This window comes from Protopterus annectens, chromosome 7.part0 (assembly GCF_019279795.1).
Source record: "Protopterus annectens isolate FY-2018-M chromosome 7.part0, PAN1.0, whole genome shotgun sequence".
Taxonomy (NCBI): Eukaryota; Metazoa; Chordata; order Ceratodontiformes; family Protopteridae; genus Protopterus; species Protopterus annectens.
In genome coordinates, this window is record NC_056739.1 from 527303066 (window position 1) to 527316901 (window position 13836).

The window sequence follows — 13836 nt, forward strand, 5'->3', positions numbered from 1 at the left end:
TTTTATATTAAAGTTTTCACTTCGCTCCATGCTGTGTTGCTGAATTAATTTGTTTTATTTACGCTTAAATAGTAAATATGCTCACTAGAGGCTCCAACATACTGGACCTCATGCTTACAAACATGGGAGAACACTACTCTCCCTCAATGTCTCTTCCTCGCTGTTAAGGTCTGACCATAAAGCTGTCTCCTTAAAAATCAAAATCAACTCTATAATCCCATTTCAACTAGTAAGAGTTAGTAATTATCTCAAAGCAAATGACCTTTTGTTAGGTGATTGTTTGTTAAAACTCAGTGCTCTTCCAACCACAGAGAACACAGCAGCCTATGCTGAATTGCTCTCAGAAACTCTATGCATAGTTGTACAACCAAAAACATAGCCTCAGTGAACCTTGATAACATCCCTGAATGCCTCCTGAATACTCTACAATATGATTTAAAAGGACTCCTGGAGTCTTTCTTTAATTATATAGTCTTAAAAACAGGCTTTGTGCCAAGTGAAGTGAGGACTGCAATGGTCACCCCCCCTTCAAAAGGGAAGTCCTTCAACAGATCCTGGAAAGTCCAGACCCATTAGTCTGACTAGTTTTATTTGCAAAGCCATTGAGTAATTATCATGCAAGTTATCAAAAAGGACATAGGAGACCTACATTCACTGGATCCATCCCAGTTTGGCTTTGTCAAAGAAGGTCATGCTTACTGAATCTGTTGGACTTATTTGAAAAGGTCAGTAAGACAATGGATGAGGAGAAAACAGTGCACACTGCCTGCATAGATCTGTCTAAAGCATTTGATACAATGCACCACTTGGGCATTGCCAACAATGTAAGGAATTATGTATAAACTCCTTTATAATATGCTGGATAGATAGCTGACCCACTGATAGAACCCAGGAGGTTAAAATCAGTGATGGCACATCCACAAAGAGGCCAGTCACCAGTGGAAGCCCACTGGGGCTTTGTGCTAGGCTCACTTCTCTTTGGCCTCTACTTCTTGGATGTCAAAGCCAATGTCAAATGCTTTGGCTAACCAAGTACATAGATGATTGAAGACTGGGAACAACCACTGACTCCCTCCAAGATGAAAACACCCTTCAGGAAGTTCTAATACAGACAAATGTTTGGTGCCAAAGCTATGGCTTAAAACTTAATACCAAGAAGTGCATTACGGTACCTTTTTGGAAGTCTGCCACCCCAGGTAACTATATCATCAATAAAACACCCTTGCAAGTTGATTCACTAGTCAGGGATCTGGGAACTTATGTGGACAGTAACCTAGTATTTGGCCAACATTTGTCTGTGTTGCTCAACTTATAACCAAGGTCATGACATCTAGGTCCAAAGAGGTCATCATACCACTATACTTGGTCCTCATCAGACCAATCATACAGTATTTATAGATTTATTTTACATTTATTTACCGGAAAAAGTCTAATTGGGCATGTATCTCATTTTCAGTGAAAGCCCAGGGTAAAAAGCTCCACAAATATTAGTACAGCAAATACAGTAAATACAATACACATGTTAATAAAGTACAGTACAGAGTCAAAAAGTTAATAAGCTACAGTTTCAAGGTCAAAAATGAGCACAAAGTAAATATAGTATAAGGAGCACAGTGTGTTACAATTACAATGCAGTTGAATGGACATTTTGTTCAGTCATTTGATTACATTCATCAGTGGCTAGTACAGTAAACACACATAAATTAAGAGTATAGAAAGGAGTTGTTGCAAGCTTTCATAGAAGGTTAAGGTATGATATGGTCTAATTAAATGAATCTACCCAGAGCCAGAACAATTACATAAACAAGAACTATATATATGGGACTGGAGAAGTTTTTGAAATTATTTTTGTTTTCAGTGGACCTAATATCTACGCGGATGATATTTCATGCTTTTGCAACAGAAATGGAAAACAAGGAGTCCCAGCACTATTGTTTTTGCCTATGTCAGCCAGTGCTTTTCTGGTAGATCATAATAGACATTTGTTAGAGTAGATATTAAGTAGACCTTGAAGTGCAGGAACTTTATCTGGATAATATAGAATTTGGTATGGGGGAGGCATAGAGGAGTGTCGATAGCAGGTGGGTTCTTGTGATGGTGGCTTTACTGTCATTGGTGAGGTACTTTTAGCAACAACTCATATAAACCATCACAAAGGATCTTTAAACAATACTTGTGGTCATTCTTATCTATTTGAATTAAGTATGTTTCTAACAAGATATAATTTAAGAAGTCATGATTCATATTTCTTTTACAGAGACCTAACTTTAGCAATGGATTTGTGTGTGTGTGTGTGTGTGTGTGTGTGTGTGTGTGTGTGTGTGTGTGTGTGTGTGTGTGTGTGTGTGTGTGTGTGTGTGTGTGTGTATATATATATATATATATATATATATATATATATATATATGTATATATATATATATATATATATATATATATATATATATATATATATATATGTATGTGCATGTATATGTGTGTATGTGTATGTATATGTATGTGTATGTATATATGTGTGTATGTATGAGTATGTATATGCATATGTGTGTGCATATATATATATATATATATATATATGTATGTGTGTGTGTGTGTGTGTGTGTGTGTGTGTGTATCCATGTATGTGTGTAGGTGTATGTATGAGGACACACATGTATATACATAAATAATCTCAAAGTTGCACATTAACTATTACATTTGGTTTGTATTTAGTTATTACGTTGATCCTAAAGCTACCGCTGCACAAAGTAATCTCATTTAAATTATTTATGCTTCACTAATAGTACTTGTCAGAGCTGTTAAATATGGTCATAAAGGCTAGAGAAAGCAGTCTGACAGATTGTGTTATATCTGTCAGACTGGGAATCTTAAGAATTCCATGCTTGTGGTTGGGAACTTTTTGTTACATTACTGCTTGTTTTTCAGTAGTTCTTCTGAAGTTTCTTCAACTTTCTTGTTCGAAAGTAAAATATTTTACATATTAGGTACTGTCATCATACAAACAGATCTGTCATACATCTTTACACATACCTGGGTATACTGGGGAAATAGAAAGAGTTGTCTAAATATAAATTTGATTATTTCTTATTATTTTATTTACATCTGCATTTACTTATGTCCTTATCATTAGTTTATTTAAATGGACTCAATAATCCAAGGAAAAGATCTAGTTTATTAAGGTATTTAAATGTAAATAAACCCAAGATAGTATTCCTACAAGAAACTCATTTTAAATCATCTGAAATGAATGCCGGAACTCCCACAATTATGCAATACTAGCCCATTCTTCTTATAAATCTAAAAAGAGAGGTGTCATGATTCTCTGGAAAAGTAGTGTTATTCGCCATCAAATTTTATATAAATATGAGGATCCTGAAGGACTATTAACCATCATCATTATTAAGCTTAACTATAGAATTTGGTCACTAGTTAATCTATGCTGGTTTCTAGGATTACATGTGTCAACTGCAAGACAGCATCTGGATTTTGTTACAAATGTAAGCCTAACATCCACAGTAAATCTATTTAAGAAATGGACTTATTCCCCTAATTTATATGATACTTTTAACTCTAAACATAATCAATCTCTGAAATTTTCTCATAATGACAACAGGTTCAAAACCCAAACTAGGATTGAAAGAATATTAGTCTCTAGTGATTTAAGACTAAAACTTTTATTTTTCTCTATGATTCCATGCCAAATGTCGTATCATAAGCATCTCAAACTTGAAATACAGTTAGATTTTACTAAATGGATGTCTATACCTAGAATTACTGCATATATCATCAAAATTAAAGATGTCAAACCGTGGTCATTAACGGAATTAAAATACTTTCAAGAAGTAAACTCTAGTTCTGATACTAATGTAATAATGATATGTGATGCTTTAAAGGCCTTTATTTATGGTAGAACTGTCATCTGGTACAATAATAAATTAAAGGAATGGGAATCTGAGAAATAAAGTCTTCAAAACCAAATTTGAATCCTTAAATCAAAATAAACACACTTATCACCAGTTGATAAAAAAGAATTAGATGACCTGGATAAAAAGTACTAAAATATTTTGATGCACAGAACAAATTTAGCTCTCGGTAAGATGAAATGAAATTCATATACACTAACTCCAAAGCACATGCATAATTTGGCAGTTAGAGCCAAGATTCACTCTAAATCAAATAATATCATAAAAATAATAAATGAGTCTTCCAATAAAACAGTATCTGATACAGAATATATATTAGATGCTTTCAGGTTTCATTACACTAATCATTATAATTCTGATAATTTAAGTTGTAATAACCTAGATGAGGAGATGGCTACAATAAAATTAGAGAGAATCCCTGATGAACTTAAAGCAAACTTGCAAAAACAAATAAGCCTAAATGAAATAAAAGATAAAATTAAATGTTTTAAACCTAATAAGGTCCCTGGTGCAGATGGTATTATAATAGAAATGTACAAACTATTTCCCACAGCTACTATTTCTCCTCTTCATAAAGCTTTAATAGTAGTACAGTTTGAAAAATGGATACCACCATCCTGGATGTACTCCTTAATCTCCCCCATTCTCAAAACTAATAAAGGACCACAATTTTGTAAATCCTACAGGCCGATTTCCCTATTAAATAATGATTATAAAATCTTTATGTCCATACTTGTTGATAGAGTGAAGGTCTGGCTTATGAAAGAACAGAATAGCTTATATCCACCACTTTGGGTCTTGGGATAAAGGTGGCATACAATTCCCAGATATAGAAACTTAAATAAGAGCCTCACTGCTTAAAGACATCAAAAGCTGGGCAGAGCCAAATTATTCTTCTAATTGGAAATCTTTACACTTATCTATATTTTTAAATGAAAATACAGTATTATCAAAAGTTTTTATTAGTGAACCTTCTAATAAATGTTGGTATTTTATTTGCCACTACATCTAATACAATGTTGCAAAACCCACAAAGTCTAATATCATAAACAACACCTTTAATAACTTCAGAAATATAATAAACTCCAATACAGATATTAAAATGTGGTTTGATTTGCTTGTTCCCTTCAAAATTACAAAAAAACTTTCCAGATAAGTTACACTTTAAACTTTTCACTGAATAGGAGAACAAGAAATCTGTATGCTGGAACCATTGCATAAAAGACTTAGAAGTTTTAACTGTGCAACACATTATTAAGGAATTCAACCTACAGACAAAAGACTGGTTACTGTAGCAAAGTATAATGAATTACTCAAAGGATCTAAGTAGAATTATTAGTAACTGTTCCTATAAAGACCAACCACCTTAATTTGTTATATATTTGAATTATTGTACAATAATTTTAACTTTAACAATATCATGTCTAAAGTGTAGTCTATACTAATAGGATATAAAACTACACTGACAAATAAACAATGGAACTCAATAACTAAGGGTTTCTCTCTGAATTATACTTCACTCAAGAAATCCAAATTATTATCTTGCATAAAATTAACACCCTGGGGACAGTATTGGGGTATTTTTATGTGGAGGTTCCTGCACTGAGTCATTTTATCTCCTGAAAAAGTTGCAAAATTTAATAAAGCCGAAATTATTTGTTGGAGATGTTGTTCCTCATGTAAAGCAGATTGGATCTGCATTTTTTATGAATGTTCCTGTTTGAAACAGTTTTGGCATAATATTGAAATTTTTTTCGAAGCATTATTTACAGATAATTTTTCTCTAACTAAATCAATAATATTATTTAATGTAAATGAAAGGTTTTGTAATGAGCAATGTCAACTCATACATCTTATGGACAATACTAGCAATTGCTAGAAAGTGTATAACAAGAAAATTGAAGTCCACCATCTCTCCAACTGTGGAAGATTTGCTGACCCTCCTTGAGGAATTGATTTCCAGAGAAACCAAAATGAAAGAAGTGAGAATAAATCCAAGAAGTTTTGTTAATAATCCTTGGATAAAGGTTTCTTTTCTCATTGAAACTTTTTTGTAAAGACTCTAACTCTCTGAAATTTCTGATGTTTATTATGCAAACTTTTTGCTATTGCTTTATACTTTTATCAATTTTGGGCCTCTGTAAATAGTGTATATAGTTGTTGTGCCTCTTTTTCATTCTTCTCTTATGTTCATAAACTATATCCATGATGTTCATATTATCATTAAATTTACATTTTCTTACTTCAATAAAAATATTTGATCAAAAATATATAGGGTTTTGAGTTTTTTATGGACTTTCTTTATTGTCTGTGCAATGTGCATATTGAATTTCATGTTGTGATCTATGGTAAATCCTAAATGTTTAGTGTATTGGACAAGTGTGATAGAGGTGTTATTGGCTGAGAATATTATGAATGGTGGCAAGAGGTCTAAGGCTCCAGTGGAATAGAATATCATTAGCTGTGTTTTATTGGGGTTAAGTATTAGTTGAGAGTTGCTCCAAACTACGAAAATATTCAACTGCAAACCAAAAACAAATGTGACAACCATGCTGAAAGCTACAATCCTTTAGTCTATGAAGCGCTTTTCATTCAGATACAATTCCTGAACAACTTCAGATAAAATACTTATACATTAATCACATTTAAATACCAATTCAAGCAAGTCAGCTGATATCAGACCTTACTGATTTAAAGGTACATACTTATTGCTTAGTTAATTAACAAACATTCCTGTCAGGGTTTCTGTTATTTATTTATTTATTTATTTATTTATTTTATTTTCGAAGTTACACAACTTCAATCATATGGTGTCTACCATATGGTATTCAATGTTCTGTAACTTCGAGATTATAATATAGACCTTGTACCTGACCAGACACATGCAACATTTGGAATGTCCACAAATTTTTATTACAAAAATAATACAGAGAGTAAACACAATGTCCTATGCTGATTTCCTCAAAGTCCTGTCTCTTCACTTGGTATCATACAGACTTTTGGCAGGTGATTTTTGGCTACCATACAAGGCATCAGTGGACTCGGTTTTAATTAAACTTTTGCACATGTGCAAAACAGACAACATTAGAAGTACTAGATTAAAAGACCTAAATTTTGCTTGTGACATAAAAATGACATTTTGGAGAGACAGATATGTTTCTCAAGAATTTCCTTTCTCTGGAACAGGCTCCCCATCCATGTGAAGTAGAATGCCGCCTTATCTCTATTTAAGTGCAACTTGGAGCAATGGATGACTAATCAGAAATTCAGCCCTGGCCTGGCTCCTATGTCTCTAATGGACAGAGGCAGTCAGTAAAATCACCACCTGTATAAATCACATTTGTGGGTCACATTTGGGTTACACGGCTAGGCTTATAAGGGCCCTAGTGGTCATTAGCCTAGTACATGCCTATGAACCTATAAACCTATGAACATTTATTTATTGTCTCAAAGGATACTACAAGGCTAACAGAACTGTGTAAAATTGTACTTATTTTAAGATGCTGTATTTTCTGCTACAGTACCTATATATGTCTTTGTTATCTTATTGTCACTGCTCATAGAAAGACATTTCAGTTTTTGTTGAAGTTTTTTGTTTGTTCCAATTATTACCATTGGGCTAACTGCAGTATACACTGAGGCAAAGAAGACACGAGCATCAGAAACTGCAGGCTTCACATGAGCAGCCATGATAATATACATCCAGGTGGCATTATCAACCCCAAATAAAACAAGGTATAGTGTAACCAACATAACTACAGCTTTAGCAGCTCTTAACTCTATGGTACTACCTTGTTTTTGTTCAGAATTTCTCATACGCTGGAGTTTTTTATTATGTTTGTACAGAATTGCAACAATGTAGCTGCTGGCCAGGGCCATAAGCCCAACAAATAAGAAGTCTCGAAAGGTATATACTGTGCCATTAACTCTATATGATGCTTCATGAGGAAAAAGAACAAAACAAAATTCAAAGTTTAGTGCATATTTGGGTATACTCGAATTCAGTTCAGCTTGAGAATACATAAATCCAGCAGGTATATAAATTATGCAGTTGATGCCCCATAGAAAAAGAAAGATAAGCTGGATATTCTGAGTAACCTTTTGTTTCAGGGTTTTACATTTTGATGAAGGAGGTAAGAGGACAATACACTGATAGATACTCAGTACAGCTGTTGTACATATAGACATTGCTCGACAAACTCGGTAGGTGAAGACAGCGAATTTACATCCATAGTCACTGAAAATCTTCTGCACTCCAAGGGCAGTCAGAGCCTGTGGAATTCCTCTCACAAGGACCACTATAACATTAACAAAAGACAGTTTGGTAAGAATTAAATCTGTTGGCATGAGTTTCTTGTCAGAAATTGAGGAACAGATGAATGATATCAGGATGGTGAGGTTTGCAGGTATACCAGTGATGAGAAGCAAAATAAAACCAGCTGCCTTTAAAATTAGCCTTATTTCCATGTTGAATGTTTACTTCAGATTTCTCCTTTATAGCTGAAATAGAATATGTAAGTTAAGTGTAAGTCAGTTTTCTTAAAATCTGTAGGCATATCACATATCAACAGACATTTCAAAGAGCATGTGTTACAAAACATGTATCACTAGTTATGGGAAATATATTTTACTTTGATCCCTAAACACCACCAAAAGACACAATTTAAAAAAACATTTCTTTTTTGCCTAAACAGATATGATGGCTTATGATTATACATTTTAGTAGCTTTTTTAATTACTGAATTATTATTATAGAATTAAATGTTAATAATTAAGTAGTGCTTTGAGCTTTTATTTATTTTTATTTATAGATATGACAGAACTGTCATACAAAGGAAAAACATAATGAATTAACATTCTATGTGATAGACAGGGGCTGTTCCCTTATATGTGTTTACACCTTTAAATTAATAGTGTGTCACATGTGGCTGGTCCCTTATATTTGACTTCACCTATAAATTAATAGAGTGTTCATGGGGCTGGTCCCTTATATGTGACTGCAACTTTAAATTAATAGTGTGTCATATGTGGCTGTTTCCTTTTATGTGACTACACCTTTAAATTAATAGTGTATTGCATGGTATAAGTAAAGGAAGATAATCACTTTTAATTCACTCCTGCACTGTTTGTCTTCATTTATATTCTAACCTCATGCACCTTTTGCATGACAACCAGGGTGTACACTTCTGGGCACTGAGCTAAATTAATAAAATACACTAACTAATTAATGCAGTCCCATTTCTATTTCTTAACCTGTTGTGGAAACACCACACATTTTTAAAAGGTACACTTACTTTTTTTATCTCCTCAGCTTTTTTACTGATAACGGAATAAAATTACACCTGTATGACTTTTATTCAGGGAAACAGTAAAATAGTCACATCTTCTCCTCATAATTAAATTTGTTTCCACATATTTATGCTGCAAATCTTACAAAATGCACTATTATTATGTCACTTTATACGTAGTTTACTTCTGGTTACTCAAGTTGCATTTAAACATTCTGTTAACAACAGTACTACACTCTTTACTATTAACAAATGTAATGCACATCCATTTTCATTTCTCACCTACGTAATTTTCCTACCATCTAACTGTGTAATATATGTTTGATGTAGTCTGGTTTAAATAAATCATTTCTCAAATTTATTTCCTTTAGCAATTATCCAATCTATTTGTTACTTGGCAACTAGTCAAATAGCTATTTTATGGGGAGACAAGTAGGCATTATAAAGTCAAATAAATCTGTGATGTATGAAGTTTGAAAATAAGGAAGAATTTAAAGACATTAGTTTATACTCCCCCGGATTCACTAATCCTCCGTGTAAGACTTAATAAGTCTTACTCGGAGGCTGCAGTTGAATGGTTTGACATCAGTGTGCCATGAATATGCATGAGGGCATGCTGACTCAACCGTAAGTCTTACACGGACCATGTAAGAAAGCAGGGGGCATGTCCAACTGCCGAGCAGTTTAAATGTCCACGCCTCTGCAAGTGTTTTAAAACTAAACAAAGCACACACACAAGAGTGAGTCCGCTCAAATGTCCCTGCACCCAACACCACACTCCCTGATATTGTAAACCCCTATCACAGTTCTAAAACGCAAAACATTAAATATATTTTTTTTAAATCCCCAAAATAGCTGCCCGTATTTGCATGTGTGTGCGTGGGTGAGCCCATTATTTAGCTAGAGTTAGCAATTCTGACATGGAAGAGCATAAGAAAGAATGTTTTATTTTTTAAATCAGTATATGAAATAATATCTGACAAATATGTTTAAACATTACTAAAAAGCAGTGAAATGGCCAATGTAACAGTGGACAAAATAAATATTTTAAAGGATCCTGATATAAAATTACCTGCAGTTAAGCAGCGCTTCACCCAGCGCAATAGAGTTGCCTGTAGTTTAATAGCACTTTACCTAGCACAATAGAGGTGCCCACAGTTTAATAGCACTTTACCTAGTGCAATAGAGTTGCCCACTGTTTCATAGTGCTTTATCCAGCGCAATAGAGTTGCCCATAGTTCAATGGCACTTTACCCAGCGCAATGTGTTTGCACAGACGTGCGCGCCGCGCCAACCAGGGCACCATAGGGCACCAAGGAGCAACGTAGAACAAAGTTGCTTAAATGCTGCCACACCCCCTAGCCTGTCTGGATAGTATGAAAATAAAATGAATGACAAGATTCGAACCCAGAACTCTGTGCATCAGAAGCAAAGCACAGAACCACTAAGCCATGCCAACATAGGGGAAATAGCCACTATTAACATTCATATACTTACAAATGGCAGTTTAACCATTACTAAGCAGGTCTGCAGTCAGCCGAGAATTTTACAAAATGGCCAATCACAAAAAAGTGCGGGAAATGCGGCATATTTAAGCCCCACAGGTGGGAATACATGCCATAACTCATTGTAGATCCATCTGCAGTTAGAATGTCTGGTGTCGGAGAGGGAACATGCTTCCGATCGTAACGTTGGGGCATCGAGGAGTCCAAATACATGGTTTGGCTCCTTGTCCACCGTCACAAGTCAAGACTCCTGCAGGGCCAGTTCCAAGGGATGGAGTACAAGGCAGAGGCTTGGAACTGGTTAGCTCGTGACCTCACCAGTGCCACAGGCATTTCTCGGACTGGAGAGCAGGTCCGTCACCACCATGCAGACCTGAAGAGATGAATGCAGGACCACCTGAACCAATGGATGCAGGAGGCCCATGGGATGCGGGATGCCCCACAACTGAGTATGTATCCATGGGATGCAGTATGTAAGAATTAATAATGGAGTATGTATAATAGATAGGTATGTCTCAATATCCCTTCATTTATTTTACAGCTTTAGGTGACCGTGCTATCAATCAGCAAGCCTATGCTGATAGGCTGCTAAGGCTGCATCACCAGGCAGGTTAGTGATTATTCTGCATGTATTGTTATATAAATTATGGGAGAGAGCATGAAAGGAAGTGTTGTAGTCCAATAATACAGCCATAAAATTGCCTGAATAAGTCCTCTGCATGTACTGTCAGATAAAAATGTCAGAGAGGCAGAAAAAGAGTATAAAAACCCATTAAGAAAGGTAACATATATCTGGAATAATATCTCTGCAGGCACTGTTATAAAAAAATAAGTGAGTGAGCCTGAAAAAAGATTGTTCTAACCTATTAATGAAGGTATAATATGTCTTGAACATGTCTGCCGTATACACCGTTAAAACAAATAAAGGAGTGAGCCTGTGGAAAAGTGTGTAATGTCATTAATAAAAGTCTAAAACCCAGAGTGTATCTGTGTCACAGAGTCTGAAATGTTGTTGTACCCTTGCAGTATACAAACAGTACTGTTTGAAAAGGTGCTGGCAACCCGGAGTTGTGCAGTCCCATATAAAGTGGGTGATGGAAGTACTAGTAGCTGTGAAACATATATACAGTCCACAACAGGCAGTTACTGGCTGGCATGAATAAGTAAACCTGGCACAAGTGTAGCATTTTATTTTTTCCCCAGAAATGTGAGTGTGTGTCAAGAAATGCAGGGTTCTGTACAAATCGAAGTGAAAATGTAATGTGAAAACATCCCAGATATGTAGATAAAGAAATATAAATGCAATCAAAAAGTATGTAGCAGTAACATCTGCATCCTGGACAGTTAGTATGTCAGATATAAGCCAGGCATATATTGAACTAGCCAAACCCAGTACACAACCCAATGTATGGTGGCAAGTGTAATAATACAGGTAGGGGATATACACTTGCAGTCACTAGGAATGTAGTGTAGACTAAAAGGTCATTATAAAATGTTAACTGAGGTTTTTTTATACACCCTACTGTATGTGCATAAACCATGCAATTCCACACCTCAATGGGTATGTGTAATCTTAAATATTTGTTGGGACATATGTCCTATTGTTCTATAAATATTTGCATTCACGTTGATGCATGTGCCCTGTTTAAACACCACAATCATGGTGGCCTGTTGCTACCAAACATCCCTGCATGCTGTTGGAATAACCACTGTGGTTCAATATATGCATGTGTTATGCTTGCTGTTCAACTGTTGTACCCTTGGTGTGTTGGGTTAATGGGAATATTATTGCATACTGTTACAACTAATCTGGAATGCTGTTTTGCTTATGTTGTAATTAAACACACCTAATCACAGAACGTATGGGAAGGCTGGTCCCAGCGGACCCACCTGTCCCTCCTCAGCCGGCAAGTGCACCTGGCACCAGCAGGTCCAGTGCCCAGCCTGGGCTCCCCTCCTCCATTTGTCCTGTGCCACCTTTGGGTGGAAGCGCTGCAGGAGATGGGGCTCATCCCCCCCGTGCAAGCGTGGGCGGAGAAGAGCCACCTGTCACCCTTCAAAGGGTCCAGGCTGTGGTGCGTAGGGAGATCCAGCATTCAGTCGCTGATCCCCTACGCCAGCTTGAGGCAAGAGTGGCACATCTCACGGGTGAGCCTGCCCATCCTACGCAGCCCCCAGCACAGCTACCCTCGGGGCTGTGAAGGTTCAGTGGTGACTGCCCATGGGTGGGGATCTCAGTTCCACTGTTACCATCTGTGGGCTTATGGGCTTGCGATTTCCAAACATCCAACCCCATCAATTGTGTCACCCACCCCATGTGTCCTACACTGCCCCTGTATGCATCTTGTCTGTCTTGTCTGTTTACCTTCCCAACCTACCTCCCCAGACATACCTACTTCTTCTACCTCACTTCCCACTCTCACCTGAAAAAAAAAGGGCAATCTGTACCCACAAAAAAATTACGCCCCATACATAGCTGCCCATTTCACACACATGTCCATTGGACAAACATGTAAGCTGATAATTAGAATTGGCAGTACAACATACTTTGTTGTCCTCACCCCTCTCCCAGGGGTGGAAGGTTTCAAATTTCACTCCAAATTCATTGCATATGCACAGCTGTTGCTGTTAAAGAAATGGGCAGCTATGGACCTTCCCTAAACCCGTCCTGCACATCTCAAGCTTGTTTACCTACTGTGTTTCCCTCTTTGTGCCCCCTTTTTCACCATTTTCCTATCTCTCCATTTTCTTTTCTTTAAAAGAAATTAGCGTGTGGGTTAGCGGGAGTAAGCACTTTTAAGCAGTAGTTAGCGGGTTTGCACCAGTGCATTGCTAAGTGTCGCTCAAACCCACGCAAACCCACTTACAACTGCTTAAAAGTGCCTTAGTCACTCTATGGCAGGGCCCTTGTACTGCTCAGCAGCAAAATAAAATACCCCTGTCAGTTTCAAACCCCAGACCTTGGACTCACAAGACTGCATGAAGTACCACTAAGACACAGCAGATATACAATAATGTGGTGCTGAAAGAAATATATCATGCATTACAATGAGTGAATGTAAAGGGTGAATAGGAATGGCATAACACAAATCTTGTTCTGTGGCCCTTAACCAGCAAGTG

At 36.3% G+C, this 13836-nt stretch overlaps 1 protein-coding gene across 1 annotated transcript; it reads right to left on the reverse strand.

The window, feature by feature from the left end:
• Window positions 1-7418: 7418 nt before the first annotated feature.
• On the reverse strand, window positions 7419-8390 carry LOC122806039 (olfactory receptor class A-like protein 1). Its single transcript, XM_044076278.1, has one exon. The coding sequence runs from the start codon at window positions 8388-8390 to the stop codon at window positions 7419-7421; it is 972 nt and encodes a 323-aa protein (XP_043932213.1).
• Window positions 8391-13836: the final 5446 nt, after the last annotated feature.

Bases quoted from the DNA above. Each gene is read 5' to 3' on its own strand.
- LOC122806039 (XM_044076278.1), bottom strand. From the start codon at position 8,390: ATGGAAATAAGGCTAATTTTAAAGGCAGCTGGTTTTATTTTGCTTCTC.